The sequence below is a fragment of the Gopherus evgoodei genome, chromosome 10 (assembly GCF_007399415.2).
Source record: "Gopherus evgoodei ecotype Sinaloan lineage chromosome 10, rGopEvg1_v1.p, whole genome shotgun sequence".
NCBI classification, from domain to species: domain Eukaryota; kingdom Metazoa; phylum Chordata; order Testudines; family Testudinidae; genus Gopherus; species Gopherus evgoodei.
This window is the reverse complement of record NC_044331.1, coordinates 6,210,685-6,233,555: the sequence shown is the minus strand read 5'-3', so window position 1 is coordinate 6,233,555 and position 22,871 is coordinate 6,210,685. Positions and strand designations below refer to the sequence as shown.

Genomic DNA, 22,871 nt, shown 5'->3' with positions numbered 1-22,871 from the left:
GCCTTTGTCTGCAACATGTGGGCCAGGGTTAGAACCATCAGCAGCACTACTCACGCAAAATGGGCCACAGCCTTGCTCAGCAGCTGATGGCACTACACTGATGCTGAACGAAGGACATGCTGCACCTCCCTATGCAAAGTGCCAGCCCCACAAGCCACAACACCACAGCAGCTATGGCTGCCAGAGCCAACAATCTACCTTAAAACTTCTTTGCTTTAAATTGTAATTCAAAGATTCATATACAACCATTATCCACGCAAGGGTAGCAAAAAATGGGAACTGACACAGACTGGACTAAGTCAGTTACTTACTGAGGACTGACAAGCCTATAATAAACCTGAATTGATTGCATAGGTGGCAATTATCATTTACGATGGTTTCTCAATCATCATATGGCATGCGTTATAATCCAGTAATTGTCCTATTCAGTATAGATCTTTCACTAGAGCAAATCAGCATACCACCACTGAAGAGCAGTGAAGACAGAGGGAGAAGAAAGTGGGAGAAGACTAAAGAATGAGGTGGGGAGCAGAGAGATATTAAAGCAGAAGTGTAGCAGGGAGAAGGTTATATAAAGCCTCAAAAGCAATATACAGACTCCATTGACTTTGATGGGACTATGCCGATTTCCACCAGCCTGTCTTTGGGAATTCTCCATTTAAAGGGCTAGCTAGAACTAAGCAACTTAACTGAAAAAATACATCCTTGGAAATTGGACTTTGAAAGTGAATTCAGGTTTGACTGTGTCTGTGACTCTTTCATGTTTGCTTCCCACAAACCCTCCTGCACTGGAGCGCTGCTAACAGAAATACACATGTGAGCATTGTTGAACCTTGATCCCGCTCATTGTGTCCTTCTCGATTGTTGTATTTCCTGCCTACAGCCTGGAACATGCAGGAAAGCATTTCTCTTGTCATTCTACAGAAATAGCAAGTAATTCTACCTCCTTTTCCCAGATAACCCAGGTGTCTTAATTTTTTCTTTAAATGTTTATCAACTTTGAAACTTTCTATAGCCTCACCCCACCCCTTCTGCTGTTACATTCTTCTCCTCCACTCCTCTCTCTGTTCATGTCCATGAACTGTCTTACCTCTCCTCTTTCCACCTCACCTTCTCTATATCACCTTCCCTTGGTGGGACCTCGTTATCCTCTCACTTACACGAATATAACTCCATTGACTTCCAGGGAATTACTCCTGATTTACAATGGCATAAGCAGAAGAGAATCCTGCCTGTCACATCTTCACCAATGAGGTCTGCACACTCTCCCTTACCTCAATGATTGCCCTATACCCAGGGCCGGTGCAAGGATGTTTCGTGCCCCAGGTGAAACTTCCACCTTGTGCCCTCCCCATCCCCGAGCCCTGCAGCGGGTCTCTTCCCCCAACCCTGAGGCCCACCCCCCAGCAGCACCCCCCTCCACCCTGAGATGCCCCCCCCCGTGGCAGCTCCCCACGCCCCCCTGCCCTGGGGCCACTCCCCGTGGCAGCTCCCCCCACCAGGAAGCCGTACGGCAGCTCTCCACCCCAGTTCACCTCTGCTCCACCCCATCCCTGAGCCCTGCAGCAGCTCCCCATCCCCCCGCTCCTCCCCCACAGCAGTTCTCCATACCCCCCCACCCTGAGGCACCCCCCACCCGTGGCAGCTCCCCTCCCCGGCCCAGGGAGCCATGCAGCAGCTCTTTGCCCCAGTTCACCCCTACTCTGCCTCCACCCCAAGCACACTGTCGCTGCTTCATTTTTCCTGCCTCCCAGGCTTCCGGCGCCAATCAGCTTAGGTGCCCCAAGCCTGCGAGGCAGGAGAAGTAAAGCAGCCACAGCGCGCTCGGGGAGGAAGCAGAGCAGGAGTGAGCTGGGGAGGGGAGTTCCCCTGAGTGCCGACCCCCCCCTTACTTGCTGCAGGTGGCCCTCCCCGTGCCCCCCTGCCCCAGCTCCCTCCACCTAAATGCCGACAGCGACCAGGGAGGCCTAAGATCCAGCCGCCGCGATCGCCACCAAACAAAATGCTTCCCCCCAAATCCTAGTGCCCTAGGCAACTGCCCACGTCACCCAATAGGTTGCACCGGCCCTGCCTATACCTTGTCTGAATCACAGGGTACCCTGCCCCTTTCAGAGGGCTGGGGCTCAGTCTCACCTACTCAAGGCCTAGCCTACCTCCCAAGTTGAAGGGAATGAGCAAGCACGGGGGTCTGCAGGATGGGAGCATGTGATCAAGAACCAGGCCTGCTGGGAGATAGGAAGGTCAATATGAGCTCAGTGAGAGACTGCAAGGGACTGTCTGAGCTGCTCTACATAGATTCTCCTTAGCACTCAGACAGAGTGGCTGGGGAAGGACCAGCCTGCAGGGAGCAGGACCCAGCTAGAAAGGATGGAGAATGGGGAGCTAGTCCCTTGGAGGAAAGACTCAGCAGGGACAGGAACTAAGAATACTGCCACAAAGGCGTGTGTAGCTAGGAAGGCTAGAGGGGAGAGGGAGAGTTCTTGTGTATCCTTGTTACTCGGCACAGAAGAACCTGTGTGAAGTCACACACAAAATGGGCATAAAAGGAGGAATTCTACACAAACTGTGTAATATCTGAGCTGAGAACGTGTTTCCCATCGTCACTTCAATTCCATAGTTACTAAGGCCACAGGAACAATAGCCTTCCACACCATTTTTCTGTGTGAGTTTGTGTCTCTGTGTATGCACACACCACACACCCTATAAAAATCAGAGAAAGAGCATATATGTTCCCTGCTATCAAGTGTCTATGTATAGTTATATCATTTCCATTTATTTATGATGCATTATTGATGCACAGAATGCTGGATGCCTCAATAATGTATCACTAAGGCTCTTACAGAAAGCACTAATACTGGCATAACACATTTCTACAAAGATGAAAAAAAATATTGTTTGAAACCTGTTAAGACTTAGAAAATACACTTTAAGTTACAGGACTGCTGGCCAAGAGAAATTTAAAATCACAGGCCAACATTTAAAATGTCAATAATCCATGGGCAGTGGAGTGGGGGGGAATCAACAAATCTTCTGACATGATACAAACAACTGCTATGAATATTCAGGAAGCTAAAACTGCTGATTCAGTGTTTTCCTCGACTGTCCAACTTTTGCACTGATCACAGACGTTATTATTTTTCTTTTCATCATAAGAATCCTTGACTGCTGTGTCCGTGTGTTGTTGCATCATATGCATGAAACTGCAAGTACTGGAATTCATCCAGATGGCATGACGCTTTGGAATTGTTACTTCTACTGCACAGATGTTTAACAATCAGGCCATATGGCTCCAATAAAACAATCTTTTCATAGTTTTTTTTTAAATAAATGACAATATATATGCAACATTGTAAACCCAGTATAATGCTAAGGTATGAATTGTCATACAAGTAGAATACAAAATTATATACTGAAATTTGACGCTTGTATTTAAAATATTAGACATGGAATACACTATCTAAAAATCATGATCACAATCAGGTTCCAAAACTCACTTGTACATAATACCACCTTATCTTACTACTGTAATAACTGTCAGGAACCCAGATGTGCGTGGTCAGGCCTAGTAGCTGGAACTGGAATCAGATCTAGTGATCAGAGCAGGAGCAAGAAACTGAAGCCAGGAGTCACAGCCAGTAATCAGAGCCAAAGGGTCTGAGCCAGGAGTCCAGTAGGGAAGCAGAGCTGGAACAGACTGGGCAGGAGCCGGGCTGGGAACAAGGCAGGCACAGAAGCAATCATAGCTGCGGGCAGAAGCATTGAGCAACCAGAGATCAATTGCAGCCATTGGGATTCCTCAACCAGCCAGGCAGAGTGGTCAATCAGGCGGGCCCTGCTGTACTCATAGGCTGCCCCCAGACTGGGCAGGTGGAGCTACGTGTCCTCCATCCTGACAGTGACGTCATTCTTCCTTTGTTCAAAAGTGAATTCAAAGGTCACGACTTGCGCTAGCAACTGGATGAAATCCTTCATTTATTGACAGAACAGACAGAACCACAAACATAATCACGTGCCTAGACTGACCATGATGGAGCACCACTCTGGCTGACAGAGCGGAGATTCCACCAGTGAAATTCATAGTTTCTCTATAAAGACTGTTAGCAAGGGGGCCAATCAGTAGTAATACTGACAATATTTTTGTAACACAAATAACTGATCACTGGAAGCAAGCTGTGATCACCTCGCTTCATCCCAGAGAGCACCACCAAGACACAACCAATTTCAGACACTATTGACCTGGGTCAGATCTGAACCAACAATCTAGAGCTAAAGAACTTCATTTGCCATTATCAAATCGCTGAGCCGTCCAGTCACGCTGCATAGGGATATATATTAGAAAGTGAATGAAAACAGAATACTAGCCTTGAAATTTAAAAATAAAAAACCATCTCGTGATTAAAATACTCCATGACCCAAAATGTGAAGAAAAAGTGAATTGCCATCCTCCTGTCTTTTGACTGTTTTTCCTGCCAAGAATCATAGACTCACAGGCAGCTCAGAAGGGACCATTATGATCATCTAGTCTGACCTCCTGCACAATGCAGGCCACAGAATCTCACCCACCCACTCCTGTAGCAAACCCCTAACCTATGTCTGAGTTACTGAAGTCCTCTAATTGTGGTTTGAAGACCTCAAGCTGCAGAGAATCCTCCAGCAAGTGACTCGTGCCCCATGCTGCAGAGGAGGGCAAAAAACCTCCAGGGCCTCTGCCAATCTGCCCTGGAGGAAAATTCCTTCCCGATCCCAAATACGGCAATCAGTTAAACCTTGAGCATGTGGGGCAAGACTCACCAGCCAGCACCCAGGAAAGAATTCTCTGTAATAACTCAGATCCCATCCCATCTAACATCGCATCACAGACCACAGGGCATACTTACCTGCTGATAATCAAAGATCAATTGCCGAATTAATTGCCAAAATTAGGCTATCCCATCATACCATCCCCTCCATAAATTTATCAAGCTTAGTCTTAAAGCCAGATAGGTCTTTTGCCCCCACTACTCCCCTTGGAAGGCTGTTCCAGAACTTCACTCCTCTAATGGTTAGAAACCGTCATCTAATTTCAAGTCTAAACTTCCTAGTGTCCAGTTTATATCCATTTCTTCTTGTGTCCACATTGGTACTAAGCTTAAATAATTCCTCTCCCTCCCTAATATTAATCTCTCTGATATATTTATAAAGAGCAATCATATCCTCCCTCAATCTTCTTTTGGTTAGGCTAAAAAAGCCAAGCTCTTTGAGTCTCCTTTCAGAAGACAGGTTTTCCATTACTGGGATCATCCTAGTAGCCTGTCTCTGAACCTGTTCCAGTTTGAATTCATCCTTCTTAAACATGGGAGGCCAGAACTGCACACAGTATTCCAGATGAGGTCTCACTAGTGCCTTGTATAATGGTACTAACACCTCCTTATCTTTGCTGGAAATACCTCGCCTGATGCATCCTAAAACTGCATTGGCATTTTTAATGGCCAAATCACATTGGTGGCTCATAGTCATCCTGAGATCAACCAATACTCCAAGGTCCTTCTCCTTCTCTGTTACTTCCAACTGATGCGTCCCCAGTTTATAACTAAAATTCTTGTTATTAATCCCTAAATGCATGACCTTGCACTTTTCACTATTAAATTTCATCCTATTACTATTACTCCAGTTTACAGGTCATCCAGATCTTCCTGTATGATATCCCAGTCCTTCTCTGTGTTAGCAATACCTCCCAGCTTTGTGTCATCCGCAAACTTTATTAGCACATTCCCGCTTTTTGTGCCAAGGTCAGTAATTAAAAGGTTAAATATACAAGGGTTGGGGTGGAATGGAGAATATGCTGCTTTCTGCCTTCCCCTACACTTTTCTCATGCCTGGATCTCTGCCCCTTGTGCTACCTAGGACAAACTTCTCCTGTGGATGCTTTATATAAATCTGATCTGCAGGAAAAGATTAAAAGGGACAGACTGAAGAAAGCATTGGTCTCCCAGACAAAGAGCTGTCCATTTAGTGAATCAGGGGCTCTTTCCACCTGACACTTTTTAAAAGGGAAATCCTCAATTACACTCTGCTCAAAGGGCAAAACAACAAAAGACCCACGTAACATTATTTTCTAAAGCAGCAAGGAAGCGTTCAAAGCCGCTTTACCTACCACAGATGCTAATCTAGTTGATACAATTTAAAAATCCTTCCTGAAGGGCATTTGAACCCTTGTCGTTTTAAAAAAAAGATTTTCTGTAGTTTATGCACTTGCTTTGCCAAAAGCTTCCCTTAGCAAACAATATATACTAAATCATACTTGCTCTGATCTACTACTCGGAGGATGCAGTTTGTTTTCAGAGGCAGCTCAGTGGAAAGCTCTGTCATGTATAAATATATGCAGAGAGGGGAAAATCATTTTGCACAACTACCAGACTGGTAGGGACCATTTCTAAGACACCAATGTGGGAAAAAAGCATGCACTTTTTGTGTTTGCTTTTTTTTTTTATTTTAAAATCTTGCCTAGTAAGGCAATAAAAGCAAATGTCACAAAGACAAACTCCTCCCTCAAAGTTAAATTCCCAAAGCTATATGGTAAGATGCTGAAATAGGTGAATTCTCTAACCTTTCACCTCTGGACATGCACCAATAAAATGAGATTGATGGGCTCAACGTACTTCCTAGTAAACATTCCTCCATAATGGAAAAGCAGCGCTCTGCTCTGTACAATTCAACCCCAATGGCAATCTCTGCTGAAAAATTACCAGTATTTAACTCACGAAGAGTGGTATAAGTTGTAACCAAATTATTCTGCCAGAGTTTCATGAGGAGGAATGTCACACAACAACTGCCGACATTAGTCCAACTCCTTAGCAACAACATTTGATTTATTGTATCCCAAATTCATTTACTAACAACAAAATGATCCCAGCCACAGAGGCCAGCTCACAATCCTGCTGAAAGCAATGGGAGTTTTGCTGGGGACTTCAAGGAGCTAAAGATGAAAACCTAAATTGCAGCTGCTCCCGTAGCAGAGATAGGACACTGATTTAGAGACTAGTGTTACACTGCACTCCAAACTGTTCTATACATTTTACAGACATGTAAAAAAGACTGGTCCCTGTCCCTAAGAGATCTCACTCCAACTAGACAATGCAGAATTGGGCAGATTTCCAATTCAAACAAGAAAAATATTTGATCTCCTACCTATCTGCCACTGTCCACAATGCATCACCACTGACATGAGAAGGGTGAAAAAGGCACCACGGAATAAAAGGCAGAGCCATGCATCTCTGGATTACTTAAATAGTTAAGACTAAGCAAAACAGATTATATCAATGCTAATTCACACTGAAAATACCAAACACAACAAGTGAGAAAAAAAAATCTGACATTGCTCTTTAAAGGGACAATAAACAAGAGGGGGAAAGGATCAAAACAACAACAAAAAAGCCTTCTCTCCTGCTTTTAATCCAAGAAAAAGCCAGTAATAGAGAGTTAAACTCAGCCTTCAGCAGCCTAAGCATGTCATTGTTAATTACAAAGCTATTTAACTTTTGCAAGAAATAAAGGCTGCTATTAATGAAAGAAGACCCAATTAGCCTTTAATCTACACACTGTTTTTTAATCAAACTTTCTTTTGATCATCATACACACTGCGGGATATAGTCTCCCTTCGCCACATGCCATCGACTTCCACTAATCCTAATGAAATAGATTTTAAAGGACTGGCTGACTGAAGCAATGTGGAGGAGCATCTCCTTTGTAGTGGCTGGAGCTTCCTTTCCCCAGTGGGACCCATAATCTGTGTAGTTTGGAGGCTGAATTCCAGTCTCCAAACCATTCCTCCTCCTCTCATTAAGGCAGCATTGGAAGGGAACTCAAAAAGGTGAATTCCTTGGTGATCCCTGACCTCTTCTTGTGGGTTCTGCCATGGGAGGGAGCAAGATACTTTACACTGCTAGGAGTGAGATGGTCCAGTGACAGTAGCAGGGTAGTGATCACCATGTAAAAAACCCAAACAAAAATAACCAACAGAAAGTGGCAGGATGGCTAAAGAAAACAAAGACAGAGTGGCAGATGAGGAGGGGAAGAGATGGGAAGGATCTCAACAGTAGACACAGACCTAAGTAGTCTTCAGTGCTGAAAAGGGTGTATTTTGCACATCGGGGAAACCAATGCACATAAATGAGAGAGCGCTATCCCGTGGTCAAACATAGTGAAGACTAGGCACTTTAGTTTTAATGTGAGGTAAACTCACTGAGATGCTACCCCTGGAATGGGTACAGAGCAGTATACCTCCTGGTAAAACTGATGTGCCTGGATAGCTCAGATGGATTCATGCACATTAGTTACTCTTAGATTTTAAAAAAAATCAGCTTTTTTAGCAGCGTAAACAAGGCCACAGTCTGCTCCACCTGAGTCACTCCCCTAGAACGAGGGGGGGGCGTTCTGTGACGACTCCACTTAAGGATCAGTGAAGATCCTGATCTTTAGAGTGGAAATAGCTCTTGAAAATGAATATGGACAAAACCAGTGTGGGACTTGACACAGTAGAAAGAGAAAGAACAGGTAGAAAAATATTACACCGGAAAGATACACTGTGCTATCATGATCTTTTGGTTGGAGACTCAAGAGTATTACTATTTGTTAAAGTAATGTGGAAACATCTGGCACCTAAAAATAATGCAAATGATCTGGGATTTAGGCATATGCTTAAAATTAAGTGTGTGCTGAAGTTGGAATGATTTCTTGAATCAGGGCCTCAGACTGTAAAGATCTGACCTTCAGAGATGCTGAGCACTCAGACTTCTTACTGAAGTCAGAGGAGCGGTGGATGCTCAGTAGCTCTGAAATCAGCCCTCAATTTTATTGATTACTGTTGTATTAGCATCCTTGATTTTCTACACCTTCTGGGTGAAGGTATTTTTTAATTGTAATGTATGAATCAAAACTGTATACGTACGTATGCAGAAGTCTCCACTTTCATAATATCCAGGGCAGCATTGAGATCTTCGCCGATACATTGTTCTTATTCCTCTTCGATATGCTGTTTTATAACTTATTCTAAATTGCAAGACAGAAAGCCATTTGACAGTATTGGAAATCAATGCCTATTGTTGGAATTATATTTGTGTTAAATTATAGCAAGGAGAGCATTCAATAATTACTTGAAAATGCATGAAGGCTTTTGATATTAAAAAACACCATAAAAAAATCAATATGTATTTTGAAACTTGCATTAGAACACGTATTATAAACACAGTATTTGCAGCTATCGGCCTACATAGCAGTACCAAGAAGGGCTATCTGAGAACATTGTCACAGAACTAAAGAGAGGGCAAGCAGCTTTTTCAGGAACAGCCATTCTTCTCTGTGTTTTAGCAAGGTCAGCTATCAGCAATGGGATCAACACAATCTTCTATGGAAACTACGTTTTCAGTATGCCACACAAAGAACTATTGCGAGGCAAGCTGTATCTCTAGTTCTTGTTACAGGAGACAGGGAAATTAACCCCCAAAGTGCATTGTCTCCACTAGTAATTATTCCCAGACTTCATTCCCTTGCAAGATGGCCAGGGCCGGCTCTAGCCATTTCGCCACCCCAAGCACGGCAGCACGCCGAGGGTGGCGCTCTGCCGCTTGCCAGTCCCGCGGCTCCAGTGGACCTCCCGCAGGCGTTCCTGTGGAGGGTCCGCTGGTCCCGTGGCTTTGGTGGACCTCCCGCAGGCGTGCCTGCGTATGCTCCACCGGAGCCGCGGGACCAGCGAACCCTCCGCAGGCACGCCTGCGGGAGGTCCACCGGAGCCGCCTGCTGCCCTCCCGGCAACCAGCAGAGCGCCCCCCGCGGCATGCCGCCCCAAGCACGCACTTGGCGCGCTGGGGCCTGGAGCCGGCCCTGAAGATGGCATAACACTGCTATCAAGAAAGCACCGTAAGGCAGCCTTCCCTATCAGGAGCCTCTAATGCAAAAATAAATAAATAAAAAGCCACCGTACTGAGCGTTCTGTAGTTTTACCTTTCTCCGTGCAGCAGAGTGGACAATACTTTGGAAAATGTACTTTGGCTCAGTCTTTGTTGTTCTTTCTATTAGACAAGTCAACCCCACCTAGTCTGCTATACTCCAACCAAACCACTATTCTTGGCATGAGCAGTTCAACTTCTGTACCCAGTTCTGGGCACCAGACCACAGAAACTAAAATGGAGTTTGAAACCTACAAGGTGTTGAGTGCCCTCAGCTGCCACTGAGTCAATAGGAATCGAGCCCAAATAGTAGCTGCTAGCAGGAAGAGACCCCAAGAGGACCATTTGTGCTGGGTGTTTATGAATTGCTTTCCACTGGGAGCCAAGCTGCCAATAGCTGATTTCACACCACCCAGGAGAATTTGATAGATGGCAACAACTTTCCCTCCGTGCCAGAGACGGAGATTGGCCCCAAACTCCAAATTTATGGGAAGTTCAGCTTCAGATTTAGATGCAAACTTTGTAGCTTAATCCCATTTCTAGTCACCACCAACCTGACCCATATTCAAACTAACAGTCTAAAAGAGAAAGAAAGACGCTGTGATACATCCAAAGCCATTTGGTCCCATCTGCACTAGGCAACTGAAGTATTCTGTGTAGCTCAGTGGTTCTCAAACTTTTGTACTGGTGACCCCTTTCATATAGCAAGCCTCTGAGTGCGTCCACCCCCCTTATATATTAAAAACACTTTATTTAACACCGTTATAAATGCTGGAGGCAAAGCGGGGCTTGGAGTAGAGGCTGACGGCTCGTGACCCCACCATGTAATAACCTCGCAACCCCCTGAGGGTTCCCAACCCCCAGTTTGGGAATCCCTGATGTAACTGAATCAAAGTTCAGGAGAGAGTCACTGTCCCTCTCCTGGTTTCCTAGATTGCCACTGGATTTCTCAGTGCAAAGGCTAATGAAATATTGTCAGTCACAAAGATTTTGTTGCAAAAAGGCCTGTATTTCCTTCGGTGTCAGGAAGGAGATAACACAAAGGTTTGGGGATATGGGGAAATGAAAGGGCAAAAATATCTTGGCAACAGCACTTACCGATGTCTAGTGCATTTGAACCAGTTCAGTATATCAGTACATCTCGTGTAATAGATCTGATCGAAAGGGTGAGCATAAGATTCCTGCACTGTCACAGCATAGCTAGGGACAGACAACGAAAGGGAGGGAAAGACAGTTCTTTACAATGTGAAAAAAAAACCCTCTGCTTCCTTGACGTGCACCCACACCTAATTCCAGCCTTAGAAATAACTAAATCAACAGCCTTGGGAACAGGACTGGCTCTAGGGTTTTTCCGCCCCAAGCAAAAAAATTTTTGGCTGACCACCACCCCAGCCCTGAGCTCTCCCCCCGCCACACACACACACACCGATGCCCTCCCCCATCCACATCCCCTGCCGCCCCAGCCCTGAGCTCTCCCACACACACACACACCGGTGCCCTCCCCCATCCACATCCCCTGCCGCCCCAGCCCTGAGCTCTCCTCCCCACACACACACTGGTGCCCTCCCCCATCCACATCCCCTGCCGCCCCAGCCCTGAGCTCTCCTCCCCACACACACACTGGTGCCCTCCCCCATCCACATCCCCTGCCGCCCCAGCCCTGAGCTCTCCCCCCCACACACACACACCGGTGCCCTCCCCCATTCACATCCCCTGCCGCCCCAGCCCTGAGCTCTCCCCCCCACACACACACACCGGTGCCCTCCCCCATTCACATCCCCTGCCGCCCCAGCCCTGAGCTCTCCCCCCCACACACACACACCGGTGCCCTCCCCCATTCACATTCCCTGCCGCCCCAGCCCTGAGCTCTCCCCCCCACACACACACTGGTGCCCTCCCCCATCCACATCCCCTGCCACCCCAGCCCTGAGCTCTCTCCCCCCCACACACACACTGGTGCCCTCCCCCATCCACATCCTCTGTTCCCCCAGCCCTGGACTCCCTCCCACCAGGGCTAACTCCGTCCGCTCTCCCCTCGCCTCCAGCCGGTCCGGCGCTGGCCAGGTCGGGGTAAGCAGTAGGGCTCCCAGGCCGCACCTCAGCCCAGGGTCCCTCCAGCCGGGGCTCCTGCCTCCAGGAATGGCTGGGACCCAGGAGGGCAGAGCTAGGGGACCACCCCAGCAGGGGGCTGATGAGCCAGGGCAGGGTAGCCCCAGAGGAAGCGGAGCCCCAGAGAGTGGGACACAGGCCCTGCACAGCAGCGCCCCACCCTCTATGACCTTCTATGCTGCAGTCCCTGGGCAGCTCGGGCCACTTCATCCAGCCCCAGCTGCAGCACACCTGCAGGCGGCTCCATGTGCCCCGTGGGGCGGCCTCCAGCCCGAGCGTCCCCAGCTCAGAGCCTGCCCAGCCCAGCCACAAGGTGCAGGCACTGCTCCCTCGCAGCGCGAACCACAGCGGCCCCAGGGCACTCCCCATGCACGACGCGCTGCGGCTGCCACGGCCAGCTCTAGGCTTTTGCTGCCCAAAGCGAAAAAAAAGATGGCCGGAATGCCGTCCCTGAAAATGCGCCGCCCCGAGCACGTGCTTGGTTTGCTGGTGACTAGAGTCGGCCCTGCCTGGAAACTATGGGCCTGATCCAAAGCCCAAAGAAATCTTCCCACTTTCACCTGGAAGCAGAATACCTCCTAGAGCTTCTGCTCCCAGCTCGGACCATTGCATACAAGGCACACCTGAGACATTTAGGGAGTATTTCCGACTGATTTAAAAATCCATTTCTTTCTAAGTCAGGAATAAATGTTCCCAAAAAATGCATTACGTGTTTTAAAAGCTGGAAAGGGCAACTGATAAAAACTTTACATTTTCTAAAGACAAAACTTATGTAGAGCAAAATAGTTTGGCTTAGAAGATCTGTAAAATGCTCCGTGTCTTTAAATCGTATCAGAGGTCTTCCTATTAGGACTGTTAATTTTTGCTTGTATACAAAAATGCGAATATGAACAAATATTAACTTAATGCTGCTGAGTTTTGCCAGCATGGTGGGAGTCTTACATTTCATTTTATGATGAAGGAGAGTCATTACTTCAACAAATATTGGGAGCACCAATCAAACTGGGGATAATGTCTAAAAGGTCTCAAGGGTGTTTATTTTTAAACTGCACAAATTTAATCCTAAGTAATTTGTAGCAGAAATAACCTGGTAACTAATTGCAGATGTTAAAATTATGAGTTACGTGCTATCTGGGCATGGTAATGTTTTGAGATTTGGACAGAATGTGATATTATCTTTTACAGGCCTGAATAGATTGCAATGTGCAGAAATTGGGTAAACTGGTTAAAAATTACAAAGAGTGAAGACATTGGGAAGATGTCAGCAGTTATCCCCCATCACTACATATTACTTATTTTGTGCAACAGGTACTACCTTACTATTATTAATTATATTTATTTAGATGAGGCTGGTATTTTCAAGAGTTTACATAACTTAGAAGCACAAATACCATACGTCTCACTCCCACAACAATGGGAATTTCCTGCAGCATCCTGGAAAAACCTTACTGAATTAAATTTAAGTATCTTTGGAGTCCATTGTATTAAATGCAAAGGTTATATATTATTGTGGACTGGGACGATGGACTTCTCTAGCAGGGCAGATGGGATTTGAACCCTGGGAAGTGCTATGAACTTCAAAGAATAGACTGAACAATGGGCCAGACAAGAAAGGACTTTTGGGACAAACAATGTCTAATGTTAGCCTCGGGAATCTCTAGGGGGAGGTGAATGCAAATTCCCCACCTCTAGTGATGCAAAAACCCAGCTACACCCAAAGGAGAGGACCACTGTCTGCTGATTACCCATAGTCTGAAGATTAAAGGCCAGCTGTGTAAAGGAAAGACTAACCTATTCATGGGTGTGCCTGGTCTGTGCTAAGGAACCCTTGGCCGGGTGGGAAGGACTGACTCCTATCAGAGCCCTTGCTGGAGTTGGGGTGATCTCTGGTAAGCTTATCACATGCGTGTAGGTTCTTTTATCGTTTTCAGTACGTTTTCTCTGTAAGGCTTTCCCCTTAAGAATAAATGTACTTGCTTATAAAGAGCTGTGGGGTAACTTGTAACTGTTCGCAATTCCAGCTGTTCATTAGCCTTCGCAGAGAAAGCAAAGTGCAGACTTTTTAGGCAGTCTGACTTCCTGGGGATAACTCATTGTAAGCAGGGAGCTTTGCAGGCTGGAAAAACCCCAGTCAGAAGGGAAAAAAGACGTGGGTCTCTACCTGAGATAGGTGACAGCTGAGGAATTGGGAGCCTAGACTTGGGTGCCTAGAATTGGGTGCCCTTAAGGGAACAGGGAGGGGAAATATTGGGGCAGTTCGTTGAACTGTGATACAGTGCTCCTAGATCACTTAAATGCTTTAGAAAATTCCACCCATAGCCTTCTAGGTGTGCGTGTTGCCAGACAGGCAAACACAAAGCTGAGAATCTTGCACTATAAGGCCCTGATTCTGCACTGATCTTCCCTGCAGAAACCTGCAGTCTTTATTAACTGCAGGACCTGGACCTATGAGCTAAATCCTGCAAACCCTTATATCAAATCAGTGGTCTTAATCATGCAAGCAATCCCATTGTAGTCAATGAGACTGCTGGCGTGATTAAAGGCTTCAGAACTGCACTCTTAACAACAGATGATGTCAAAATATTTGCCTGGAGAGTTGATGCCTATTGAAGTCAGTAAATTGGGCTCTTAATACATTGATCTGTCATATTTCCCTTCTACCTGGGCAGCCACAAGACAATCACTTTTGTTCTCTGTACAACAACTTGCTGGAGGTTTTCGTTGGTGGTGGGATTTTTATTTACATTGCTCGTTATAAATGTAAAACAATAACATTCACGAATCTTTATTATTATTTTATGATCTTATTTGTTACCCAGCGCTACACCAACTTAATCTTTTTTGGTTGATTTATTAACGCCTAAGTAACAAAGTTATCTTGGTCAGTACAACCAATCCATTTTGCTATTTAATTTTTGTTTATCCTTCACTGGGTCTCTAGGTTGCAGACTTCCTTCACACAAAATCAATATTTTATTCCTGTGCTCTGAATGCATCGCCCCCACCACAACTGCAAAATACCATTTCTGCACATAAACATGCTTCTCTTTGCAGCTGCATTTTTCCTGTAAACCACTTCACGCTCTAACAAAGACCTCCAAAAATCAAATCATAATAAACTTCATAAATGCCACTATGCTATATATGCATATTTACTCGTTACAGGAGCCATGCTTGCTGTAGTATAAGCTATGGAGAAATGTTAGGGTCCCATTCACTCCTATGCTGGAATAACACACGTAACTGGGATGGAAGCTACATGAGTTAAACCTCAACGTGCAGCAACTTTAGTATCTGTGGTCTCTGGAAATGGACCCCTGCATCCATATGGAGCCCCACTGAAGGCAAAAAAGGCTCCATGCAGACACAAGAGCCCAACTGCAAAGACCCAGTTATGGGACGAGAGCCTATCACTACAACAAAGATGTGCTGTGAGCAAAATTATCCTAATTCACAATTGGGGTCTCCAGTGCACAGAGCTCTCTAGTCCAGGGGTCTGTGTTGCATATTCTGCCTTCATCTCATATGCAGAACTTTCACTGGTGTTGATGGGAATTCCGCAGGCGAAACCAAGAAGTTCAGAATTCATAATACAAACCTGCACATCGTACCAACAAAGGATCAATACTTCGTGCCAAACACTGGCAAACACTGCGCTCAGCCACCGGCCAGGAAACCTGCACCCAGCAACTCAAGAGGGAGTCAGACTCAAACCCTGAATGCATGGAGAGAGCTCCTGTATAGGAGCCACAAAAGGAGCATTCCAGAGCAGGACAGAAGATAAGTAGTATGGTGCTATGTTCCCTCATGCATAACCCTGGCGCTGATTATTCTGGCTGCTCTGAATCCAGACACAGGTGCCTCTGCAGCATAGATCAGTGTCTGTTTGTGCGGGACGGTGACATAATTTGACTCCTAGTGATAATAATTCTGCCTTTACAGTGTACAAATCTGCACTGGCTATCAAATTGAAGGAGACACTGCTTATACATTACCTTTCCCAGTGACTACAAACATTGGGATCATCTGGATTTAAGGACAGAGTCGTTTTCAGCAAGAAAGACAGGGTAAGCACTTTTAAAATCCACCACAACAGTATGCAGACCACCATCCTTGTTTCTAGATGAAGAGAACAAAACAATGTTCATTAACAGATCAGTATGAAAGAACATCTGCTTAATATTTCCAAGACTAGGCCTGAACTTCAGCACAAACTCATTTTGATCCCCTTACTCACACCCATAATGAATAGAAAACGATATTTCCAAGTGACAATTATTTATTATCATGGTGTGGACAGAAAGGCTTATCAGCAGAAATGTTAATAAATAAAATACTGACACCATAATAAAGTCAGTAACTGGCCTATGCCTTATATTTTGCTACAATCTAGACAAGTCAATATTCAGATCTGAGCAATCAGGAATGTATTTACTAGAGAGCTCTGGAAAAGAAACAGATGAGACTCACCAAATAATTTCTTAAAGGAGCTATATTAACATGCATATAACTCAGAAACTAATTTACAGATTTACTGGAAAATTCTCAAAAAATTCATCCTCTAATCAGAGCCATTGCTGTAAATTTGAGAGAGATACATTCTACTATTCATATATGTTCAAAGACGATTTAACGTCTGCTTTAAGTGCAAATCTCAACACAGCCTTAACAGTGGGGCTGATACCTGCAAAAAGGCAAATCCTCCCACTACTAAGGATGCAGTGCAGAGGCACGTCCTAAAATTAGGAATCGAAACAGATTTCAGTAGGTTTGAGCTTAAATTTGAGGGTGAAACTACCCAAGATATCAATACCCATGATTCTCCCTAAGAACATTTTTGATACCGAAGATCATTAAGGCTGCTTTCACAAATAAAGTAAATAATTGAGCTGTTAAAATAATCTACATTCCCATCAACCCATGGGTGAAACCCACCCAGGGATTTACATGTGTCAGAGTAGGCTAGACCTCAAAGACATATGCTTATTACATGACCGAGGGAAAATCAATTCACTTTTCAGCTTTTATTGAAGTGTCCATTCAGAGTGACAGAGGTCAGCTGATTCCACCATGTCATGCTAATGATGAAATAAATAATAGCCATGTTGAACATCTGAAGTAGAAATGCCTGAACTCATTTGGTTTGGATTCTTCATCATCTAATCGATGTTATAAGGATAGATGTATCTGAGGAAGTGTTAGTCTATATGTACGAAGATTTATACATAGATCTATAAATATAAATTGAACTCTCTGTGTTTGTCAGTGTTGTGGCCACTGAGGTTAACTGAAAATCACTGAGGGCCAAATTCCTCTTATCTTATTCATAAGAGCAGCTTTCAAAGAGACTACTAAAATGAGCAAGCCAAGTAGGATACGACTCCAAAGGCTCCCCTGTAACCTCTTTGCACTCCTTGCGTCAACCATCTCAACCTGTAAAGGCCTGGGAAAAGGCTTTGCAACCCTCTTCTTTACAACTAGGCAACATACTTCGATCTGCAGACCAGAGAGGCGCTACTAATCAAGACTTCTCAAACACCTGTCAAGAACTCCAGCTGGATGGAAAACTTGGGGCTAATATGTCAACCCTGCATCCAACGATGCAGCCTCTTATGGAAATAAAGTATTAAAACTCAGGGAACAATAAAATTACAATTTCCATTTCAGGCATTTGACATAAATATGTCCTCCTCTAATACAGCACTGTGACCAACATGGTTCCATAACTTAACCTCAGACATTGCCAGCAGGCTTCCCCTAGCAACAGAACAGATCTCCCTTCTGCTGTCTGCAAAACACATGGCTCTCATTACATTACCTCACTGCAGGAACTGGCATAAAGACCACATTAAGGGGTTGATCCTGCCCAGCACAGATGTCGCGTTGAGCATATAAGCATAAAGTAAAATGAACAAGAGGGGGAAAACTGATTCCGTATTGGTGCCTGATCCAAAGCCCAGAGAACAAGAAACAAGAAAGAATCCCATTAATTTCAATGGGCCTGGGATCAGCCTTTGAGGCTCCAAAGCTATTCCTGTCTAGCAGCTCTAGTAACAAAAGGAACATATAGCAAAGTCACTCGTTAGCACGCTGAAGAATACACTTACGTCTGTGGGTATCCGCTGAAGGAGGATGTGACACCTTTCTAAGGGAAAGGAGCACATTGACCACAGTTTTATTAAAGACATAACTAATGAGTGTAGACAACACTCACAGCAAAGGGCAAGTGCACCAGGCTCCTAATTGTTGGCAGTTCCTTGAGCTTAATGAAAAAGTGCAGGGACTTCCCACGGTTTGCCTGCTAGTCTGCACAGCCCTGGCCATCGGACCCAGACCAGCATGTCTGACAATGCCCTGCAGCTACAGCAGACACCAGGCCAAAACCTGACAACCCCAAAAGTGGGTTTTTTGAGGTCTTATGAGGCAACCCATCCCCCAACAGACAACGAGTCAGATTGAATGGTATTTACAGGGCTGGCCCAACCCATTAGGCGATGTAGGCGGTCGCCTAGGGCATTAACACTGGGGGGGGGGCCGCCCCGGCCATCAGCAGTATTTCAGGAGTGGGATCTTCCGCCGCCTCTGTCAGGGGCGCCATTTCGGGGGCAGGACCTTCTGCCACCTAGGGCGCCAAAAAAGCTGGCAGTACTCCTGGGTATTTAGGTGCCTAGCGGGATTTATAAAAGCACTCAAGTCCCACTGATTTTAGGCCCTTTTGTAAACCCCACTCTGCACCTTTAAGCATCTAAATACCTTTGTAAGGGTGGGCCTAGCTTCCCCACCTGCAGAATGGCTGAAGGCACTAACAATTGAGGGCAGTAACATGGCTAGTAGCTATCAGCTGTGTTGGAGGCACTTGCATTGTAGAGAGCCCTGCACTGCTGGAGGGAAGAGGGAGCACTGCTGCAGTATGCAATTCCGCTCTCTCCCCTATTCTGTTTGACGTGGAGGCAGGTGGGCCCTTGTGCTGCATCCCCCCTTGTGCCTTGGAAGTGTGGCACTGCATCCTTGCACTTCCTCAGCCCAAGGACTGCCTTGGTACTTGGCCTCAGTGCTGAACGCAAGCCTGAGCAAAATCTGACCCTTAGAAACTAGCCCTCTTGTGAAGGCTACCTGCCTTCAGCCTGACAACTGACACAGCTGTGATCTTTGTCATGCAGGGTGGTAGAAATGAAACCATCTCATCAGGCTGCACATGCATTCCAGGAAACACAGTGGGTTATTACCGGTTGCCACTAAAACAGCATCCCAAATACATCAGACACCAGACAGAGCCCTAAAGCCATAGCTAAGAACCCCAGTCTGGTCCAGCTCACAAAGCAGGGAGAATGAGGAACAACAGGGAGAGAATTTCAACAAGGGAGAGAAGGTCAAAAGCTCCCATTTGTGCCTTTCCAAATCTCTCACCTCAAGGCTCTGTCCCACAAGCCAGCCAATCAGAGGGTTCTTTGTGGGACAGTATTGGGTCATCAGGGATGACGGTGACTGGCTGGCCAACATGGAGCTCCAGAGGCTTGGTCTGAGAGCTGAAGGTGCTCAAGGCTAGGCATGATCTGACAAAATAGGGTCCCTTGCTGTCCAAAATGTTCATGGTGTAATTTTTTCCATGGTGTCGCTCTCTGTTAATCACAACGGATTGGGTCACGTGTGTTATACGTCAAGCCAGTTTCATATCCCAGGCTCTTTTTAGAATTAATTTCATGACCAAAGCTATAGTACTGGCACAGGAGTATTCATCCTGCATCCTGAAACCCATTCCACTGGTTTCATCACAGCAGAATGGTAATGCATTCTCACTGTTAACCCACTAATCTTAGCTACAGAAAAGCCACTAAGTGGCAAGCCATTGATTTATTTGTCTGTGAGTTCCTTTTGCAAAATGCTTTGCTGGTGAAACGGTGGTTGGGTTTGCAGAGACAATGAAAGATGCAGATAATCATTTAAATTGAATGAAGTGTCACATGAACACAGATAAAAACAGATTGTTTCCCCCTAACCCTCAGTATATGTAACATGAGCTGAAATCACACAGCACCTAGCATCATCATGGCCTACAAGCAGAGGGGACAAAAAACTCAATGGACCCCTGCTAAGCAGAGCATAGATGTAGCAGAAATATTCCCTTTTCAAAGGTGTTGGTCACCCGTACGTCCCACTGATTTCAGTAGCGTTTGGGGTTCCCCAATACCTGTGAAAGGCAGGACACTAACATTTTAAGGGAGAGGATTTTAAAAGCACCCAAAACTTAAATGACCTTTCAGTGGGATTTGATGCTCCTAAATCCCCAGGTGCTATTGAAATTCTCTCCCTTAGGTGCCTAAATGTAGAATCAGGAAACTAACCTAAGCTATGTTTCTGAGGTAGATGTCCACAGATTTCATCCAATGCAGTGAACAAAAAGACATTTCTTCCTCTAAAAACCGTACAACAAAACAGAAGCATCTGTGTTACACTGCCTTACCTCAGTGTGTTGAAAATTCCTCCTGGATCCTGTATCTACAGACTATCAGGGCTTTAAGGAACACACACTGCATAGGCACAGCCGGGCTCTTCAAAAGTTCACTGGGCACTGCAAACAGTCAAGAGGTACAAAAACAGGTCAATAAAGAGTGGTGAGTGGGAGCAGAAGTGGCTTAAGGTAGAAATGGGAGAAACAAGCATACATAAGCAGATATCCTAACGGGAGAAATCAACAGGCACTGGATTCAAGGGTAAGGGTACTGGGGTGTTTACTCATAAATGTATGTGAGCAGTTTTGCAAGACACAACGGAACTATCCCTTTCAATTAGGGCAGATGATGAATTAGACAGACACCATTGAGCTAAGTATGAAAAGTGACCATGTGTTTGTTGATCATACCATTTTACTGTCTAAGAAGAATCAAGAGTCCTACAGACAGAATCCAGTCCTTTCTCCCTATCTGAGGGTTTTGTCATAGTTTAAGCAAGGGACCACTGGAACAGACACTCGGCTTCACACTAGACCTTGTTAAAAAAGCTAAGCTTGGCCATGGGTTTTAAAACTGACTAGCAAGTTTATGGTTACCAACTTCAGACACCATAACAGGGGGCTGATATTCAGACATTGCTGAGCACTGTGAAAATCAAGTCACTTCACAGGGTCTCTGGCTAATTGACCAAAATTTGGGGGACTCAAAATCACTAGCCATGTTTGAAAATCTTGGCCAAGACCACAGAAATGTTTCCATGATTTATTTTTAATTCCTCTGGAAAATAGTTTTTAAAAACAGGTAAACTTTTACTGGAAACGTCTGTTACCCAACATTAAAACAAGGATTACCTGAAACCAACTCAACTGATTCTCATTGTCCCAGCTTTGATAAATGCAAATGATAAAGCCATCGGTATAAACACTGGATTGGGCACTGGATTTCTGAATTACTCCTCCATTTATTATTTAAGGTGTTAATAGGAATACACAGCATGAAAGGCAAGGAAATATTTCTGCTAACAATCGAAGATGTTTTGCTTAAACCTCTGGAATTCATTGCCATTCCAATTTTGTTCATTAAGGGTAAAAGCACCTGGCTTAGAGTAACAGGGCACAGGCAAAAATAATGCTATCATAAATCCACCTCCTCCCTTATTCCCTGCAGTCACAACCAGGCCCTGGTGTAGCTTAGAGCAGCCATGGGGCTCCCTTAACTTGTGCTTTCTGCCTATGGCCTCAAAGGGGCAGTCCAGCTGCTGGAAATAGCTGGGGTACAGGAATGACTCATCTCTGCAGAAAGTCCCAATATGATTCATGCACTGGGGGTGCCTATGCAAGTGACCTACACCAGATCTGAATTAGCATAAAAGCCATAGCATAACCATGAATGAGACCTATTGGGCCTACCGGAGCAGAAGAGAGGGAGAGCCAACACACACACACACACTCACACACACACACACCATTGTGCAGGGCTAGGTCGTTCCCAACCCCTCTGGAGAGGCCAATGCCAGCAGCACTAGCAGTCTGCCCTTGTGTCCAGCACCAGAAGCGCTCTCTCCTTAGACACAAGTACAAAATCTGTCTTTCCAGCCACAGAGATGTCCCAGCAACAACAGGAAACACATGTTTCCAGGATAAATCATTCTATCAGCTACAGAAAAGTTACACACGAGAGCCATGAACCCCTGCTGCTCGGCCAACGTTTTACTGCAGGAGCAAAAGGGAACGGCAGGAATGAAACAGAAATTAAACAAGGATCAGGTGACATTTTAGACAATTGACGTGAAATAGAAAAGGAAAAGAAAAAAAAAGAGGGAGATTACGGTGCTTACACATTTACTGAGAAATTGGGGGAGGGGGAGGGTGAAACCATGTAAAGGGCCAGGCCCTGATTCTCTTACTAAATCTGAGGAGAATCTATTTCATCAGGATTCCTTCTGGAGCTCAGTGTGCTCAGAGCGATCACAAGGGTCAGAATCTGCTCTTCAAAAATTGAAGGAAGAAATTACATTTACCAAGACCTATTTCTAAAGGGATTCTTTTAGACTGTAGAAAACCCTACAGGAGCCCTAACCATACAGGGGGGTTGATTGTATTTAAAGGGAGCCCTGTTGTCATCCCTTAGCACATTTTCTGACAGATATCAGCTGAGTTTTCCAAAACTGACCAAGGGATCAGGATACCTATTTCTAATGGGAATTGAGCTTCCCAATCCATTAAGCATCTTTGAACTACTCATCTGTAAAATATTTCAGTGTCAATTTAAACTGTTACCAACAGCAGTACGTGGGCCATACTGCAGAGACATCTAAAGGCCAAATTTTTAAGTATTTAGGTGCTCAACTCCCATTAGTTTAAATGGGAATTAGGCACCTAAATTCTTT

General features: G+C 45.3%; 1 protein-coding gene across 11 annotated transcripts in view; it reads right to left on the bottom strand.

Annotated features, from left to right (window-relative positions):
- MEGF11 (multiple EGF like domains 11) overlaps positions 1 to 22,871 on the bottom strand; it is a 377,287-nt gene that overhangs the window by 257,878 nt on the left and 96,538 nt on the right. For all 11 annotated transcript variants that reach the window (XR_004002431.1, XR_004002432.1, XR_004002433.1 and 8 more), the window contains exons 2-5: positions 20,494 to 20,601; positions 16,028 to 16,151; positions 11,022 to 11,123; positions 8,927 to 9,027 (exon numbers count right to left, since the gene is read on the bottom strand). Coding sequence is in view for 8 of the 11 variants with exons in the window: in XM_030578784.1 (XP_030434644.1) it covers positions 8,927 to 9,027; positions 11,022 to 11,123; positions 16,028 to 16,143 (319 nt within the window). In the remaining 3 variants the exon portion in view is untranslated. The remainder of the gene's footprint in view (positions 1 to 8,926; positions 9,028 to 11,021; positions 11,124 to 16,027; positions 16,152 to 20,493; positions 20,602 to 22,871) is intronic.